This window comes from Anser brachyrhynchus, assembly GCF_964034855.1.
Source record: "Anser brachyrhynchus genome assembly, chromosome: 1".
Classification (NCBI taxonomy): Eukaryota; Metazoa; Chordata; class Aves; order Anseriformes; family Anatidae; genus Anser; species Anser brachyrhynchus.
The window spans coordinates 96,647,106-96,665,052 of record NC_137694.1 but is presented as its reverse complement, the minus strand read 5'-3'; the positions used below and the strand labels follow the sequence as shown (position 1 = coordinate 96,665,052).

The following is a 17,947-nucleotide window of genomic DNA, read 5'->3' as shown; positions in this document are numbered from 1 at the left end:
AACTAGGTGCAGTACTTCTTCAAGATTCTGGACAACTGAGAGCCTCTACCCCCACCCAAAGCAAAAGACGTGGACACCAAGCAGTGTGTTCATTCATTTATTTGTCCAATGTTTCAACCTGACTGAAATACAAGATCAACAAGAGCACTGTACTCCTGGCTATTATTACATGTTAGAACATAGAGTTTTGCACTTTAGACAACATTTAACACCATTCTATGGGGTACTGCATTGCTTTTATAAAGTTTAAAATAAAGATTTATTTTCAAACATGTGACTTTGGTTTATTTCATACATTACACTTTCTTGCAGAAAAAATAAAATTGTACAACTGCATAAATATAAAATTCGTCCACCATGAAAATGGTTAAAACATTCAATAAAGACATTAGCACCACAGTGTGCGATGCCTCCAGCAGGAAAAGAAAAAAAAAAAAAAGAAAATATACAAAGCAAAGAGTTATGCCTATCACTGAGGGGAGTGATAGTCTGACCCAGGTCTCTCACACAACATACTGGAGGATGAGGGAAAAGGTGGGGAGAGAAAGAGAGAGAGAGAGAGAGAGAGACAGCATTCGCTACAAGCACAGTACACAATCATCTATTCTCTTTAACTTCACTTAAGTTAGTTTCCCCTGCCACCCCTCCAAATAAAATACCCTAACACCACAGAAAAGTCAGAAGCCTTATGGAGTGCTGTTAAATATAGTCTCACAGGTGGGCCTTTCTTTTAAAAGGAACAAAATAATTAGAAGTATCATGCCAGTTCTAGTCCCATTGAGTATTTACACCTTGGACAGCAAAAGTCTTTGCTCACGAGAAGTAGAAAACAGATACAATACATGGCTTGAAAAATGACCAGAGTATGCACCTATAGTACTGTACACTAAATAAAATACACAAGGCAGCAATACTTAGGGGCCAGAAACACTGCTTACTACAAGTCAGTTATGGAATCATAATTTACAGTAAAAATGGGCATGTCCCAAGGCTCAATTTTGTTTTCTTTTGTCATTTACAGTAGAATAAATATTTGTCGCTATTGCTACACTTTGTTTACATTCTAACCTAGTAAATGCAGAAAGCTAGTGTAAAGCATATAGATTACGTGTAGGTCCCATACGTATGACAGTTTGTTCAAGACTAGTAGGTTTTCTTTTTTGTTCTTTTTTTTTAAACCTTTTTAAATGGCTAGGAGGAGGAGAGGGGGGAAAGAGAGTTGTGCTTACAATCAGCTGCTTCTTATGTCAAATTTAATATCAAAGCGTCCCTGGAAGCGGTCTTTGTCGCTGTACTGGATGTTCTGCCCATAGGCCCTGCATTCCACGCGCACTTCCACGTCGTAGGTCAGGTTGGTGAACTGCACTGCCACCAGTGGCTGCAGGTACCGCGGCTGCAGGAGCTTGCCGTAGTACGGGTAGTACTGCAGGGCAAAGCCAGAGTAGCCTCCCATGCCGTAGTACTCCACTGTGCCTATTTTGTCTGCATCTTCTTCTCTCTGAGAGATGGGGAAAGAAGAAAAGATGCTCGTTACCTCAACACCGCATTTTGCAGCTGTTTTCCCACTATCTGCTTTTCAGCAGTGCTGCACGCTCTCTTTGGTCATCACTGATCCTCAGCTTGACAGCATGAGGATGGCAGAAAGGACAGGTATGAGCTGTCCTACCAGCAGCTGCAAAAAGAAGTGCCTCCAAGCATGTATCATCCAGGAAAACAACTTTTTATTTAAAAACTCAGCCACTTCTTTGTACGTTCAGAAGACACCACAGCTTCTTGTCATACCAGTGCACTGTCTGTGGTTAAAAAACTAACCAAACAAAAAGCCTCTGCTGTTTCTCAGCAGCTTTAATATTCAAGGCAAAGCATCTCCACCAGAGCCATTTGTCAACCATCCTTGCTAAGAACTCCAGTGTATCACTGGGAAGCTATTTTGAGGATCCCTTTTACTCCTTGGCCCTGCTGTTACCCCTCCCTGTGAGGACACTGCTGTTGTTCCTTCCTCACCAATAGCATTTTGACGAAGTCCTAAGGGAAGAGCTCCCAAGTGGAAACCACCCCAACTGCCTGCAGGAAGGCAGAGTGAGGAAGCTACAGCTGCACAAGGACTCGGGGAGTCCTTGCCTGCAGTATCCTGACTCGCCTTTGTTGCATCTCACTTACCTTGGCAGCACAGTGGACGGGGATGAGATATGGGCTGTATTTTGCCATGACCTCTGCAGGAAGGCTGTCATTTACCGGAGCCTAGAAGAAACCCAAACCAAGGCAACGTTACACACTGAATGCCTCTTTGCAGCAGCAAATCTCAGTGGTACCAAACATAACAGCTAACAGGGATCCTTTCCACCTCAAGTTCAGAGGCACCAGCAACTGGTGTCCGTTCTTGGGACGGAGAAGCAGCGTAACACACCTACACCCAGTGGAAGTTAACCCACATAAAGCTGCTCTGGCCACCAAAGCAAGCACTTCAGGGTATTTTTCATTTCACTGAGGAAAGTGTCTCGTGGTAGAGCTCCAGCTGCCAGCAGGGTTTGTTTGTGCAAATGTCACGCAGTGGCAGAATGAGACGCTCTGCTGGAAGGTTTGCTGCCTCTGTGCCAGGTGAGTGCAGTTAGGACTGGAAACGTGCAGCAAAGAACAATAGAGGCAGGCACGCCCTGACGTTCCTGAACTTTGACATCACCTGCATGGAAGGACAAAGGCTCAAAGTATCTCAGGGAAAGCTGGGAGCGTCAACTCCGACGTTGGACTCAGTTACTAAGAGGAATTTGGCTTCACATCTGTGCGGAGCTCAGATCTGCCTCACAAGCACCCTCCCAACACAAGAGCTGTAGGGTCTCTGATGAAGCGTGGAATGGGGGAGACGAGGACCGCCTTGGATATGTGCATCATTTCTAAATGAAGCGTTTGAAGTCATACCTTGACCAGACCCTGCTCTCTGACGCAGCCTGGAGCTCTGTGGCAAGAAATGGAGGAAGGCACCAAACCCTTCTCTTCCCCAATCATCAAACACGTGCTTTTCATGCCATCCTACAACTGCCGCATACCAAGCACAGCATGTTCCTGCTAAAACGCACCCGCTGTTGCCACCCAGGATCAGATGATTCAAAATTCAACTGAATTTTAGCACAGGGCAGTCCTCTTTGTAGAACAACATTCCTCAAAACACGTTAGCTGGCCAGCCGGTACCTTTCCCCCTGCTCTCAACGACACTAATGAGTGGTGATGACGGCTGGTTGCTGTACCATTTGCACTGCTTTCCATCCAGAAGATGGAGAGGCGTGTTTTGCACAGTGCCTCATTCAATAACATGTACTCTGCTGCTGAGTTCTTACAGAACGTTTTAGCATTTAAACGTGCTGGGGAAAAACCTACAAGTAAAAGCGGTTCCTGTGCAGATTAACTTCCTTCAGCGTTGTGCAAACCCGATATTCAGTCCAGCATTGACCAGTGGGTGACAGCAGACATAAAACAGCATTTCTGAAGCTGCATTAAATAACCTAAAGATCTCCTCACCGTTCTTGCAGTAAGAGCTTTGCCAAACTCTCAGATGTAGTTTATGCTTTATGCATCAGTCTAATGCCTAATATAGCACTACTCCATTTAATTAAGTGGTTTTAGCAGGCCAGGCAATACTGCACTGCCTGAGGAAAGAACGGAGAAGATGGAGGCATGACACAATTTACTGATCTTACTACAGACACGGTAGGTCTGGGACTGTCATGCAGAAGCACACAGTTAAAATGGGTTTTACCAGTTGAAGAGAACACCCTGTCAGAGCAGTTCAGTTAGCAGGCTCCGCAAGTCACCAGACGGTTAACCAGGAGCTTGTGCTGTCAGAGCTCACTGCTACTCGCCACGAGCTTGCAGTGTGCAGTTTGCTTTTTAAAGAAACGTAGTTTTAAAGCCAGTCGTTCAAACGGTCTCACAGTCTCTCCGCTGCAGAACGGGTTTAATACTTATCTCCCTCCAGAGACAGAAAAGCAGGCACAAATTCAATAACTGCTCCAGAGCCACGGCAAACCTGCAGCCAACTCCCCGTCCTTATCAGTAGCTCCTGTTACTACGGGAAGAGATACTTGCCTTAGGTTTGAAGCCGATAATTCTGTTGAGCTTGACAAGGATGCATGGTTTGCCATCCTTATACCCAAAGGTGGGATCCTGTATTCCAGAACAGTTTTCCAGCCATTCACGTTTGAATTTGCAGACCTTCTTCTGGCCTTGGGCATCGCTGTATGGTCCTCTGTCTTTGTAATCCGTAGGCATCTCTGCCATGGTGGAGGAATGGAAAAACAAACGTATGCCACACAACCTTCTGCTCGTCAGGAACAGCTATATTTGTGCTTCACCGTGTAGTCGGGATTTCCCACTTGCCCAGGCAGGTGACGCCACCTTCTAGAGGCTGACAGCGCAGACCTGCACCCAGCCACTCCCCCACACACAGGCTGATCGCAGACCAGCAACTTTGTGGGGGCTTTGTTTTCTAACTGAGGCTGCCTACAGGCTACAAGAGAGCAAACACATTTGCAATTCACTGGCGCGGAGATTTTTTTGTCAGCTTTTACAAGTGGGTTCCCCTCAGATTTCACATGCACGTCTTACATGAGGCGCTAGTCTAATTTCCCATTATTACATATAACATATTAAAGATTAACATCCTCCTGATATTTTGCAGCATTGCATCAGGAGGACTGACACCGGCTTCAGCAAAGTCATCTGCAAAATCCCCCTGTGGCTCTCAGGGAGGATATAAGGTCAGTGCCAGGTGCTTTTGAGAGTCAGCTGCAACTTCAGCCAAGTGAAATCTGGAAGTCCCTGGCCACATACCCTTTGCAGTAAGCTTCTTAGGTACATCCCTGTCCAAATGTGGTCTGTCTAAACTGTTTAATGAGCAGGGATACGACTGAAACCAAAGTCTACCAGTTAAAGTTTACCAGTGTGGCTCTGGTAACAACGCAACTACTACTAACCCTCGTTTTTTGATGGGCCTGACACGTAGGCACTGGTCAGAGGACTGTAGGAAACAATCCAGACTTACCCCCGCAGTCCTGAAATACTATGTTTTCAGTTTGTTGATCAGCGCTGTAGTCCTTTAAGAACTTCTCAAGATTCTTCACATACGGCTCATAACTTTTAGAATCGGAGGCAGTAAAGGAAATTTCTGTCTTTTGTACCTGGGGGACTTGGGTCAGTCCTAAGGAAAGCAAGATCAGGAAGAGAATGTTAGGAGCCGCACAGCCTCTGGGCAATGCTACACACACTGAGAACATAAAGCATTCTTACTAATCTGTATTTTTCAGACCTCAGGACTTGCACAAAACAAGCTCACTAGAGGGGAGGTTCTGAAGGGCTCTTATCTCCTCTTTCCAACAACAGTCTGGAATATTCGTCACGATGTTTGCATCACTAAGCAGATAAAAATCACAGAGGCAGAAGGGAGGCTACAAGTCAAGGTTTTTCTCCAGAAAAACAGCCAGCCGCAGGCCCCCTGCCCACTTCTGCCTCCTCCCCGAGGGCGGAAGGGAAACTGTCTGTGAGAACATCACACAACCAGCTCCCCTGGAAGGCTACTCCGACACGTGTGTCCCTAACAGGGTGCAACGCTACACGTTTAGGGTGCATCAGAAATGCCCATTCATGAACCCCTACAATAGCAGACAAGAGGGGCTCCCTAAGTTAGGTACGGCCTCTGCACGTTTCCCTTGTGCTGTCTCCCTCGCTGGATGCAGGGCAGGAGACATTTTCTCAATAAATTCATCAGCCTGATCATTTTGACTCGTCTTTTCACTCCCTAAACATCATTTCTGACTGTAGAAATAGCATCCTGAGCTCTATAATCAGAAACACAGCACTGAGCAAGAAACACCTCCACACAGGAGAGACGTTCAAAAGACTGTCCTACATTCTGGGCTGAGTAACTAGCTCCAATTTTGACTTTAGGAGGATGAGTAGAAAAAGAATGCATGGGCAGAAGGGACTAGATACAAGTAATGGCTGCGGATGATGAAAAATGCCAAGCCCTTTGCTTGTCATTATGGGACTTGGAAATAGCTGCTCTTGCATGAAGTTTAGGTCACATTTTAATTGAATGCATTGATGCATGGCTAACACTTAAGTTTAAAGTAATGGGAACTGGAGTTCACGCTGCCTTTGTGGCTGCCACTGTAATTATTGAGGTCTCGACTTGTGTTCAGTTTGTCATCTCCACTTTAGCAAGAACAAAAAAAGGAGCAGGGGAGCAGCATTTGCTTTGACAGCAGGTCTGCTGCCAACAAGTTCCTCCAGCACAAAACTCGGGCAGCTTAGCTGGCTGGCCCCAGCCCACAAGAGCTTGTGACTCCTGCACTTTTTCCAAAGCCACTTGAGCGCTTCTGCTTAGTCCGTCCTCGGGCCAGCTCACCACTCCCCTACCCACTGAGGTGGAATTTGTAACCCAGGACAAAGATTAGCTTTGTTCCCCTAAATGCAGCTCCTAGTAGCCAAAGATAGCGAGACGTCCAGCGAGCAGCTTGCGGTTTCGAGTTTTATTCCAGGAAGCAGCGTTGCCCTCTCCAATCTCCCGTTGGTACAAACAGAGCAGGTTGAGTGTTACAAGTTTAGAAGCAGCTCAGTGCTCCACCAGCAGAACTGGGTCTCACCGTACAAACTCAGTTGAGTTTTCAACCCCTTTCAATTAATTATTTGCTTTCTTGCTTCACAAATGGTTATAAACGTATAAACTGGGTTCAGTCTATCCTGACTACCTCTCCTTGCATTACCAGCCCGCTAGGAAGCAGCAGGCTCAGAGTCACTTCAAGTGGCTATCTGGGTCTGCCTCTTCCAGAGTTCAAGTTACAGTTATCGTCTGAGTGTGTAAATATAACATTCAAGAAAGCTCAGTCAGGCTTTAATAAGCTTTGGCCAGGCAGCTGAACTACCGGCTTTGCTGAGGACCACTAGTAGCAAGTCCCCACCCCTGCTTTTTATCTTATCCAAGGCAGTGCGTACGTAAAGGCACCCACACAGGCGTAGCAGAGGTGAAGGGAAGGGCAGCACAAGCCGTGCAGCACCTGCGGAGGCCGCCGGCAGCTTGTCCCCACTGCTGGCGAGGACAGCCTGGCCACTGACACAGCCAGCTCAAAGCCACTCTTCCGCCCAGACCAAAGGATCTGTCCTTTGGGACAGGTCCACATCTGGGTGACGTGCAGGGCAGCACCGAAGCCCACGCAGTGCCTCTGTGCAGCCACGCCAGCGGCCAGTGCGCGAGGAGACCCTTCCTGGCCGGGGGCTGGACCGAGCCACGGCCACAGCCCCGCCGCCCTCGGCCTCACCCGGGGCATTTAAGGGCACTTGGCTGAACCAGAGCAGGCTGCGCTTCGGTACAGCAGGTGCCTTCTTCCTTCAGGGTGAGAAAGAAGTGGAGATCAACCTTCCCACTCATGAGACAAACAGGCCAACAATCTATGTGAAGACAAAAGGTGTTTTATCCTGACGAAAAATCCATCACTGGTTTTCACCACAACTTCCATACCCAAATGCCCGTGACTGGCTGCACTCGGAGCCCTACGCACAGACCTATCATTTATTTCCTTCCTTGCTGTCCCTTCTGTGCCACCTGTATGTTCATATCCAAAATAAAAGCTTCAGTGCTGCTATCAGCAGCGCTGCCAGTGAACCCTTCCTCTCTGCAACACTTCTGCAGCCTTTCTGAAACCTCCTCTCACCCCCACTGGGAGAATTGAAGCAAGTACGCAAAAAAAGTTTACCAAGTTGAGCCATGCCAGTGCTACCCACCAGGGGCCAATAGGCATGTAAGGAAATATGCAGCACTAATGAAGTACAGGGATGATTAAGCCTCTTAGGGACTTGTGCACACGAGGAAGCCATTCATGAGCAAGCTCTAGGGGGAAAGAAGTGAAGTCTGAAGTGTTCTCATAGCCAGGAGCCCAAACAACGCTCCCTCATTTTGGAGTTAAGTTCTGTTTGCCGCAGCCCGTCTCATGTCATTACCAGAGAAGCACCAGAGTCACGTGTAGTGATGCTGCTGCTCACAACATGGTAGAATCAAGTCACTTATTGCTAGGGAAATAGTGACAGAGCTACTTTTGATTTTGAAATACTATTTCCGCAATTGCCTCTTAGAGCGCATTGCTAGGAAATAAGATTACCGTTTTCACTTGACTGACACCGTCCACTAAGTGACGAACGATGCCTTGACTTAATAACAAGACACCACTTTTTGTTGGCTAACTCCGTGACTGTATCAGGACATCTAAAATGAAGCAAGTGTGAGGCCATTGATTTTTTTTCCAGCTACCACTCTACTTCCATAATACTGCTGCAGACTAAAATCACATTTATTCCATTTAAAACTCAGTCCTTACACAAGCTTTATCGCTCTAAGCTGCAAGAGCAAGATTTCAGAAAAATGTGTCTGGAGGGTGAAGGGGAAGAAACCAGAAGTGGTAGGTCAAGCTCGTTATTAGGAACGGTTGTGCAAGTCTGTGGTGATGACAGTTGCTTCATCATGCTATGCTCATTTCCCAGCACCATGTTCCCTTGGTTCACAGCGTGTCTGAACGCTACTTGGGTGACACAGATGACCAATTTAGTAACCACTACACCATTCCTACCTAACGCACCCCCACCGCCCTCACTTAGTCAGGATGGACTTTAAGAGCCTCCACGCTAATTGATGTCCTTCCAAGCTTCTAATCACCGTCTGCCTCATCCCAGAAGCACAAAAAGCAGGTGCAAGTTTTCTACAAATGCACTGTCTGCTCAGCTGGGAGGCAGGTAGTGTCTCTGGAGCTTGAGATTCAGGTATTTTTCATACTTTGGCGCTGCAACAAGAGGCAGCAGAAAAGCGTGACTCGACAGGAGGTGGCACTTGCTCCTTGGGGCTTTCCCGTCGCTCTCATTTCCACCTCCCAGCTACTATCGGAGCTAAATGAGCCAGCTGGGGAATACACACCAGAGCAGCCTTTCCCGTTATGCACTGCCCAAGCACATCGTGGCAAGGTGGTGTTTAAACCAGCAGGGACATGAGATCTCCTGACCTGAGCTCCTGAAAAGCCTCAGGCAGCTGTGAGCTCCCACCCCTACACCAGCTGTAGGGCAGGTGGACCATGTTTCACAGGACAAACACCACAAGATGGCAGGATACACAGCCCAATTTAGACTGGGGTGGAAAATAAAATGGATTCAGGAAAACACTTGGCACTCTGTGTTTAAAAGGCAATTCCCCCACCCATCGCTCTTAGCAGGGTAAGTGCTGTGGTTAAAGCAGAGCCCGAGGCACAGCACAGGTGGAAATCTACCACGAGCCGGGGCTGTCCCCATGGCAAAGGCTGGACAAGGCGAACTGTGCTGCCCCTTCCCCCAGGAGGGAAGTTATCCTGGAAACGTACAGCCAAGTGGTGCAGGAACCAATTAGCATGTTAATGATAATTAAAAATAGCACTTTATGGCTTTCAGTGTTGCGCCCCTATCAATAACTCAATGAAACATCCTGTAGCTTCTGCCACTGTTAGTAAATTTGTGTATGGCAGAACAGGAATGATATTGCAGCAGCCTCTACAGCATTTTTCCTGCAAACCTTGAAGGAGAGGTTCATGTGAGCCCAAAATGGTTAGGAAAGGTGGAAACTAAAGGGACTTGCCTTTTAGTTTTCAAGCTGCCAATACACTTTGCTTGCAACTCTCCCCACAAGAACCAGGAACTAGAATTGCACAACATTTTATTTTAAGTAGTTCACAGTCTGCAGGGCTCCCAGTTCATGGAAAGTTCGATGCTCACTATGTACATGAGCAAGTGTGCTAATCATCAGAAATGCAGTTCTGCCTGCAGTGCAGGAGACCCCACGCAGTATGGGAACACGGGGATTGCTGACCTCCCGCAGGCATCAGTGCAGCAACTCACCACAGCCTCAATCTCTATGAAAGCCCGAGTTAAAAGTTTATTCTGGCACACTGTGGTCTAACCGGTGCCATGCTGCAGGGTGAGAAACAAACTTGACAGTGACAGCCAAGCTCCACCACACCTCACCCTGGCTCATCCACATCTGTAGTAAGTCAGATGATGCCCTGCAAAAGGCTCTGTGCTGTTAGCAGGTAAACGTCCCCTTTAAATGGTATTCATGTGCCATTATCATGTGCCATTCCAGTGGGTTTGAAACCCTTTTCGAGCAGGCTGCCTACTGTCATTCATTCAGGAGTTAGATTTTTATTCTGGTTGATTTAAGTCCTGAAAGCCCATTTCAGACTCAGAAGATCCCCCAAAGCCTTTTCAGCCTTCCTCCATTTTGCTTTCTATAGCACCCACTACAACAGCATCTTGAATTTTTTTTTTTTTGTTAAGAAAGGACAAAGCTCAGAAAAGTGGTGCAGTATTTAATTAAGAGATGAATAAAGCCCTCTGCAGGCTGAAATCTTGCACAGAGATTTTACTACGAAGTTGCTTTGAAATTAGCTTTGGGTAATACGGGTTTGCAATTCTAAGTTACCTAGAATGAGTAATTATGTGACATCAGGCTAAACAGCATGTCTGTCTGGATGTGACCCAAGATCCAGTTTCTTTGCTAATTATTTCATGTCTGGTAAGACCACTGGGCTTCAGCCGAGGAAAAACATTTAATAAAAATAACTCTTCCACCATTATCCACGTTAGTCTTTCAAATGCAGCTAACAGCTCTGGTCAGCACCAGTGCCAGTTTAGTCTTTTCCTGCAAGTATCCTGCAAGCCTGATGCAGAGGTGGATACAGCGCTCCAGACAGCACTTACCCCAGCCGGGCTGGTACCTTAAATGCCATATACTAAGAAAGCAATTTCAGTCTGTTTTGTTTAAAAAATGCTGGTGGAAAAGCAGTTATCTGAAAAAGATGATTCTTTGCGGAGATATTAGCACCATCTGGCGAAGGCAACGCTCCCCGTGTTGTTAGAGCAGGTAACAGTTGCAGCATAGCAGCACTGCAGACAGTGGGGCTGTAACACACTGCATGACACTAGAGCCAGCTTCTGTAGCTACAAGCCGTCAGCCTCACAATTGTCACTTAAATACCACCGTTATTAAAAGCTTCTGAACTGTTTTACAGAGCAACTGGAGACAGATCGTTACCATAGCCAGTGCCAAGCAGCCTCAAGGTCATTTGTAATGTGGGAAAGCAGCAGTTGCGCAGCTCCCAGCCACGCTCCGAGCGGCCGCTGGCTGCGGCAGCAATCAGGCAGCGCAGCAGAGCCTGACCTGCGGCAGTGGCTGGTCACTGTCTGCAGCAACCCAAGGTGGGCTTTCACCTCAAGCAGGGGCTTCTGTTTTGTCTAACAGAGAAAGGTCGTGCATCAGGAGCTGCGAGAGCCACCTCTAACCCTCCCCACTCAACATCAGGGCAAATACCCATTTGTAGATGCTGTTACCTCCTCCAGCTCACACAGCAGAGCCCAGCATTAACCATCACAATTCAGCAAGCACATCCACAATTGGTAGTGCCCCCTTCCTCCTTGTGCACCCCAGTTTCACAGATGAAGCCAGCATTTTACCTTTGTCCCCTCATTTTCCCATAGGAACACAGTGGCTATGAAGAAAAACTGAACCCAGTTTTGTCACACAGCTCATTCCCAAGTGAAGCCTGAGCCTCACTCCATCACTTCGGAGTAAGGAAAGGGGAGAGCATCGATTCGGGTTCAAGTTCCTCTCAGACAGGAGGAACACTTCATGTGATGCAACCTTTAATTCTAGCTGGTTGCCTTCAATTCCCAGTGCTGTTAACACAGAAGGCTTAGAACATACCCACCCCCTACAAATATGTGTTGCAGCAACGAGACGCTTATTTCATCCTCCTCCTGGAGGTGAGTAACCAAACCGCCTCCCCAGAACAGCTTGCACCCGGGCCAACACGGGCCTCCCAGTTAGTTACCTGGAGGCGCCACTCGATCCTGGTATTTGGGTTCAAATTCACTGACGGTGAGCAACATCACTTGGATGGTCCCAATGAATATACCCGCCAGGCAACCGTAGAAGATGACATAGAAGAGGAGGATCTTAACTGCAAGAGAAAACAAATGAAAAGATTAATCAAGTCCCAATTATTTGGGATCATGAAGCGTGAGAATTAGTGTGTTCTTCCATATTTTAATGGATCCGTTGGCTGACCAAGGCTACCACAAGGTGACAGGCTTTCAGTGAAGCACAAGCCCAACACAAGTCGGCATGCTATACGCAGTGCTATACGTTCCACACCACTCTGGGCTTCAGAGCTATTTCCACAGAGCCTGCACGAGCTGCTAGATTCAGGTTTACAAGCATTGGTAATGTGTGACCTCCCTAATAATTCAGACTCTGACCTCCACCAGAGACAACAGGAGCAGAATTTAGGCCCAAATCAGCACCAATACTCAATCTCAAATGTAGGAAAGTACTTCAGTGTGTCACAGCACTCCGCATTTACCAACCTTGTGCATCTACAAAGGCACGCCAGCACCGCTCATACCAATTAAAAACTGAATTATGTAACAAAAGACTAAATTTAGTTTGGGTCTGAAAGGAGATGCCTAGAATTATCCCGGGGGGGGGGGGGGGGGGGGGGGAGAAGAGCCTGAAATGCAGCACAGCTCAGACTCCGGGTATCGGTTACCAGTTTACAGGGATTATCTCAACTGATTAACTGCACAGTAACACGCCGTACTAGGCATCACCAGGCCGCCTACGGGAAGGATAAGCCAGCCCATGCCAAGCAACTACAGGCTAATCAGGCTGCAGGAACAAGCACTGCAGCGAGGAACACTTGAAAGAGCCTGCTCGATCCCAGCGTCCTAGCCTAATTGCAGACCTGCAGGAGGAGGTTTATATGGAGGACTCAAGGTGAACAGATACAAGGGCCAGGGAGGAAGCAGTAGGTGAAGGTATTCCTCCTCTCCTGAGCCCCATCATAAAAAAGCTCCATCAGTGGAGAAGCCTCCTCATTAAAGCAGCCATTTCTGGTGGGTTTCATTTTCCAGTTACAAAGGAAAGAGGATCAGGAGGGACAGCCAGAGACACAGAGGCTGAGGAACACGCTCAGAAAGACACTCCATCCTCTCGTCCACTGGAGACCGGGGAGGCAGCCATGGCTGGTGAGCAGAGCTTGGTGCGATATCGTGGTGCTCCAGGAGTTAAAAGCACTCTTTGGTATCCAAGCAGCGTAAAGCAAATGGTCGTGACGTCAGAAACATTTGGAAATTTTTTCCAGAGCACGGTCATAGGAGGTGCTGTTGTAACAAACCAAACACCAATGCTGTTGTCTGCAGCGTAACGCCTTTTGAGTTTTTGTAACATCAAAAGGGCAGCGCTGGGAGGTAGCTTATTTAATCAGTTTCCCAGCCAGGATGCTCTTAACACCAAAGACACCTTAAAGGTCACGGTTTCAGAAAAAACACACGCAACCGAGCACAACGGGGTTGCGCAACAGAGCTTCCCGCAACAGGTAGGCTTATAACGGAGAAATCGGATCGCCAGCCTGCAGGTTGACATCGGTCCTAGACGGATGGGCACGGGAAGGAGGACTCGGTCTGGCTCCGCGTCGGAAGCGCTGCGCAGCCGCCCGGTGCCTCGGGAGCAGCAGACACCTACCGGTGCGCGCCCGCAACCCGATTCAGCTCACGTACGGGTACGGCAGGAGCCCGCTGCGGTCCACCAGGGCCAAGGCTGTCGCCTCCAGCGGATCCGTTACACCAGGAGCCGGGCTCAGCATCACGGGGTGGCAGCCCGGCCGCGGCTGGCAGCAGCTGGAAGGCCGTCCGGGTGCGCGCAGACAACGCCGAGCGCCCCCCGGGCGCCGAGGGCTGCCTGCAGGGCGCCCCAACCGATAGCGGGGTGCGCGAGCATCGCCGCCCGCACGGCCGCCTCCCTGCCGGGGAGGCACCGCAGGACCCGGGAGCTCTCTCGGCGAGGCACAGCCACCTCGGATCGCCGCGGAGCGGGGGGAAGGGGCGGCGGGGGGAGCGGCACCCGCGGTGCGGAGGGAGCCGGGGAGGCAGCGCCAAGGACGAGGCGCCCTCCCAAGGTCGGCCCCGCCGCGGGCTCCATCCCGGGCCCGGCCCCACCTGCCCGGCAGCCGCGGCCCGGGGAGGGGGCTCGGGGGGCCCCGGGGACCCCCCCCTTTCCCCCCGCCCCCCCTCCGGTGCCGGTGCCCGGCCGCAGGGGGATGAGGCGCGGCGGTGCGCGCTGCGGAGCCCCCCCGCCGCCCGTCCCCGCACTCACACCAGCTGCCCCCGGTGCGGCCCAGCAGCTCCTTCTTCTCCGAGTTCCAGATGAACTTCTTCCAGTTGCCGTCGCCGTCCTTGGCCTTCCCGCGGGCCATGGCGAGCGAGCGGGGGGCGGCGGGGGGGGGCGCTGAGGGCTCGGACGGGCTCCGCGGCACCGGGACGGGCTTCGGGGAGGGGGCTTTTAAGGGGGGGGAAGGGGGCGCTCCAGAGGGGGGGAGGGGGGCTCCGGTGTGTGGCGGAGGCGCGGAGCTGAGGGGAGAAGCAGCGGAGCCCACCGGGCACGGAGCAGCCGCGCTCGCCGCCCGCCGCACCCCTTCATATAGGGCGCGGGCCCCGCCCGCTGGGCGCCGCAGCCACTGGGAGGCGGCGGGGGGCGGGCAGCGGACGGGGCGGGCGCCGCGCGGGCACGTGTGCGCGCGCAGGTGTGCGGCCGCGGGCGTGCGCGCGCGGGGCGGCGGCGGGGGCAGCCCTGCGCCTTCCTCCCCCCCCCCCCTCCTCCTCCTCCTCCTCCTCCTCCTCCTCCTCCTCCTCTTCTTCCTCCCTTCCCCGTCCCGCCCGGCCCCGCCGCGCCCCGCCGGGCTCACGTGTACGGCGCCTGCCGAGCGCTGAACGCGAAAGCGGCGCCGCGCGGCACCTGCCGGGATGTCGTTGTTGGTTTTTTTTCTTAATTTATTTTTTAAATTTTTTTTTTCAGGGCGCAGCCGCCCTCGCAAGGTGACCTTCAGGGAGGTGCGCGCACGCCGCCGGCGGCCCGATGGGGGGGGGGCTGCGGCAGCCTGTGGGGGTCCCGGTGCTGCCCCGGCCCCCCAGCGCTGGGCGGCAGCCTGCGGGGGGACCCCGGGAAGGGGAAAGGGGCTCTGGTGGGGCCCTGGGACCCGCATTCGTGATGGAAGTTCACCGACGTGCCCCGGTCCCACAGTGTCACGACAGGACCGAGTCACACGTGAACCTCGGCTGCACGCTGCCGTACCCTACTGGGATTTATTTAATACTGAACTTCCTCCTGGTCACGATACGGCGCTCCGGGTATTTTCCTGCCTTTAAGCTACAGGCTTGCTCTGCCAGCCTTAACTCCAGACTGTTTTGTTGTTTTGGGAGGCTAGACAAACGCACGCCAGCCACCCCACTGTCCCCAGGGGAACAGCCCCAACGTGGCGCCCATCTCCAGGCACCCCACGGCTGCCGCCCACAGCCAGCCCCTGAAGCAACCTGCACAGGCCTGATTTTTTTGGGCCCTGGTCTGCCTGGGCAGGGTACCTCGAGGTGTTTGCACCCTGCAAAGCTGAGCACCGCCTCCCCAGGCCTAGGCACGCAGCCGGACTCCTCAAAGCCTCGTGGGGTTAGGAAGAGGAGTGTCACACAGGAGTCAGTGCATCTGGGGGCAGTGTTTGCTGAACGCTCTGCGGTACATTACGTGTGATCAGAGGGAGCCAGCCAGGTGTGCCCCAGGGATTTCCATCCTGGGTTTGGGGAATCGGCCCTCAACGGCATTTGTGCAATGGAAAATGGCTGATCAAACGGCTGAGGACAAATGGCGTCTCTCTTCTCCATGGTGTCTGGTCAGAGCTGGTCTTTAAAGAGACCTGCTGATGGTGGGCGATAATGAGAGCAAACACAGACAGCAGTATCTGATACCCAAGTGAACATCATCTGCGGTGTAGGGAGGATGTATCAGTTACAAGTTAAGAAGGCTGTGATTACAATCAGGCCAATAAATAGATGAGCACCACAGGAGGAACAAGTGCTCACTTTTAACACCCAGTGCCATTGCTGCTGTAGACAATGAGGCTGTGTCTCAGCCGCTGGGCCACCAGGCCTGCCTGGTCACTTGGGAGCCAAACCTGCTCTCCTTCTGATGCCCTGGGTGCTGTTTTTGCCTCGACCCCCTACCCTACGAAAACAGCACGTTGGGAATCGTGTGCAGGTGTGCGGTGTGGTCACCCAAACACAAAGCCCGCGCTTTAGTCTACCTCATGGATGCTGTGTCTGGCTTTACCCTCAAGTCAGGACCCGTCTCATCCAGCCTGCTGAGTAAAACCCCTCACAAGCTGATTCAGGGCAGGTGGAACAGCAGCAGTTAACGCAGCCTGCCCTCTGTGCAGGCAATGGGGTCACCCAAAATGAAACTGGCATCAGATATTTGAGCAGGTTCATGGCGATGTCCAAATCAGAGAAGAGAATGGGACTGCACGCTCTCCCACAGTGTTATTTCCTAAGGCCACAGAAAGTGAGTTTGGAGAAAGCAACTAGAATGAATGATCTGTAAAACCTGAGCAGTCGTATCACGATTACAGACTAAATGGCTACCCAGAAACACGATCTTCCTCTGAGCGTGTTCTCACTCTCGCTATGGGAGCTGGTGGTGCCTGTGGAAGCCAAGCTGCAGGAGCTCCTGGCTTCATCGCTGTTTGTTTAAGGATCACCAGGAAACTCTCTCCTCTTCCCGCAAATGTCTCTATTACTGTACAAATACACAGATAAGTTGGGTTGGCAGTGCCAGTGGTACCAAATCCCCGTAACTGCGCAGGCTGGGGCATGCAGGATCTGGAATGGGGAAAAGGCACTTCACGAGGTTTGCAGAGCACTTCTGCAAACCCTTTTACGCATCCGCAGTCCCATGGATGCTCGGGACATGCACTTTGCTTAATGTTGGCAAATTGTCCTCTCTCAATCAGCAGAACTAATAGGCAATGGGGTGCCATATTTTATTCAAATTCACCATTTGTTCGGCTGCTCAGATATCAATCAGGCCGTCTCTAAGGCCACCACTATATGATCTGATTTTTTGAGGTGATAAGAGCCTAAGGCAACTTTCGAAACTGCCAAGAACAAAATGTGCAAAGATATCCGTGTTCAGATTAACTGCAAGAGGAAGGACAGGGCTGGGGAAAGCTGTGCACCGGCACCAAGGAAAGAACAACATGCGAATGGACTTTGTTAGGGGGTTATCTCACCGCCCTTAGGAGCTGGTGCATGAGGAGCTCTCTGGTTTTCTCCCGTGGGTTTGGGCACAGCCATCTAATGACGAGATCCCAGCTTCCTTTGGGTCTCCTGCTTTACAGCAGACCCAAAGAAAGCACCTCAGGCAGGCAGAGGTGTCTCACTGCAGTGCAGGAGGAGAGCAGACAATTACTTTTGATGCAGCAGCAAGAGAGAAGAGCAAAATGTAGAGCAAAGCCAAGCCATGATTTATCCACCTTGGTGACTTGGGAAATGAGACTGTGCAGCTGATGGTGACCAGCAGAAAATTTGGGTAATGTGTGATCTAGAAACATCTCTGAAGGCAGCTGCGGACTATGCTGTGACATGCAGTGGAGGAAGGGGAGAGGCATGCTGTGGGGAGGGACTCTCACCGGCTGCGGGACCGAGTGCTAATTATAAGATGACAGAAGTGTGCAAAATGGCCTTAAGTAGTTGCTATTCGTGGGCTGCCGCTGCAAACAAACGGGGCTGGGCCTCCTCGGGCTGGCATGCCCGGGAGCTGGAAAAGGGCAGCTGCTCAAGAGCTTGGCACCAAGCCTGCATCACACACAACAGGTGAGAGGGGGCGAGGAACAAAACTGGTGGCTAGAGCTGCTGCAGCCCTGCAGCACAAGGCCTGTCCTCTGTCGCAGACGAAAAGTAAGAGGCTGCGTGGCACACAGGCATTTTACACCCCTCTGGGAGCTGCAAGGGGCCTTGAAGGGGACAGGAGCAACCCTCAGTGTCCCCGCAAGGGGAATGCCAGCATGTG

At 51.0% G+C, this 17,947-nt stretch overlaps 2 protein-coding genes across 8 annotated transcripts in view; one reads left to right on the top strand and one right to left on the bottom strand.

Moving 5' to 3' along the window:
- NME7 (NME/NM23 family member 7) overlaps positions 1 to 270 on the top strand; it is a 96,878-nt gene extending 96,608 nt beyond the window's left edge. For all 7 annotated transcript variants that reach the window (XM_080566317.1, XM_080566320.1, XM_080566314.1 and 4 more), the window contains one exon: positions 7 to 270. In XM_080566317.1, coding sequence (XP_080422443.1) covers positions 7 to 39 — 33 coding nt within the window. In that variant the 3' untranslated portion in view covers positions 40 to 270. The remainder of the gene's footprint in view (positions 1 to 6) is intronic.
- ATP1B1 (ATPase Na+/K+ transporting subunit beta 1) lies at positions 84 to 14,555 on the bottom strand. Its single transcript, XM_080566453.1, has 6 exons — positions 14,210 to 14,555; positions 11,889 to 12,017; positions 5,036 to 5,191; positions 4,081 to 4,265; positions 2,161 to 2,241; positions 84 to 1,498 (listed from the first exon to the last, which is right to left on the bottom strand). Exons 1-6 carry the CDS (start codon positions 14,307 to 14,309, stop codon positions 1,232 to 1,234), a joined length of 918 nt encoding a protein of 305 aa, XP_080422579.1. The 5' UTR covers positions 14,310 to 14,555; the 3' UTR covers positions 84 to 1,231.
- Between the last annotated feature and the right edge of the window lie 3,392 nt (positions 14,556 to 17,947).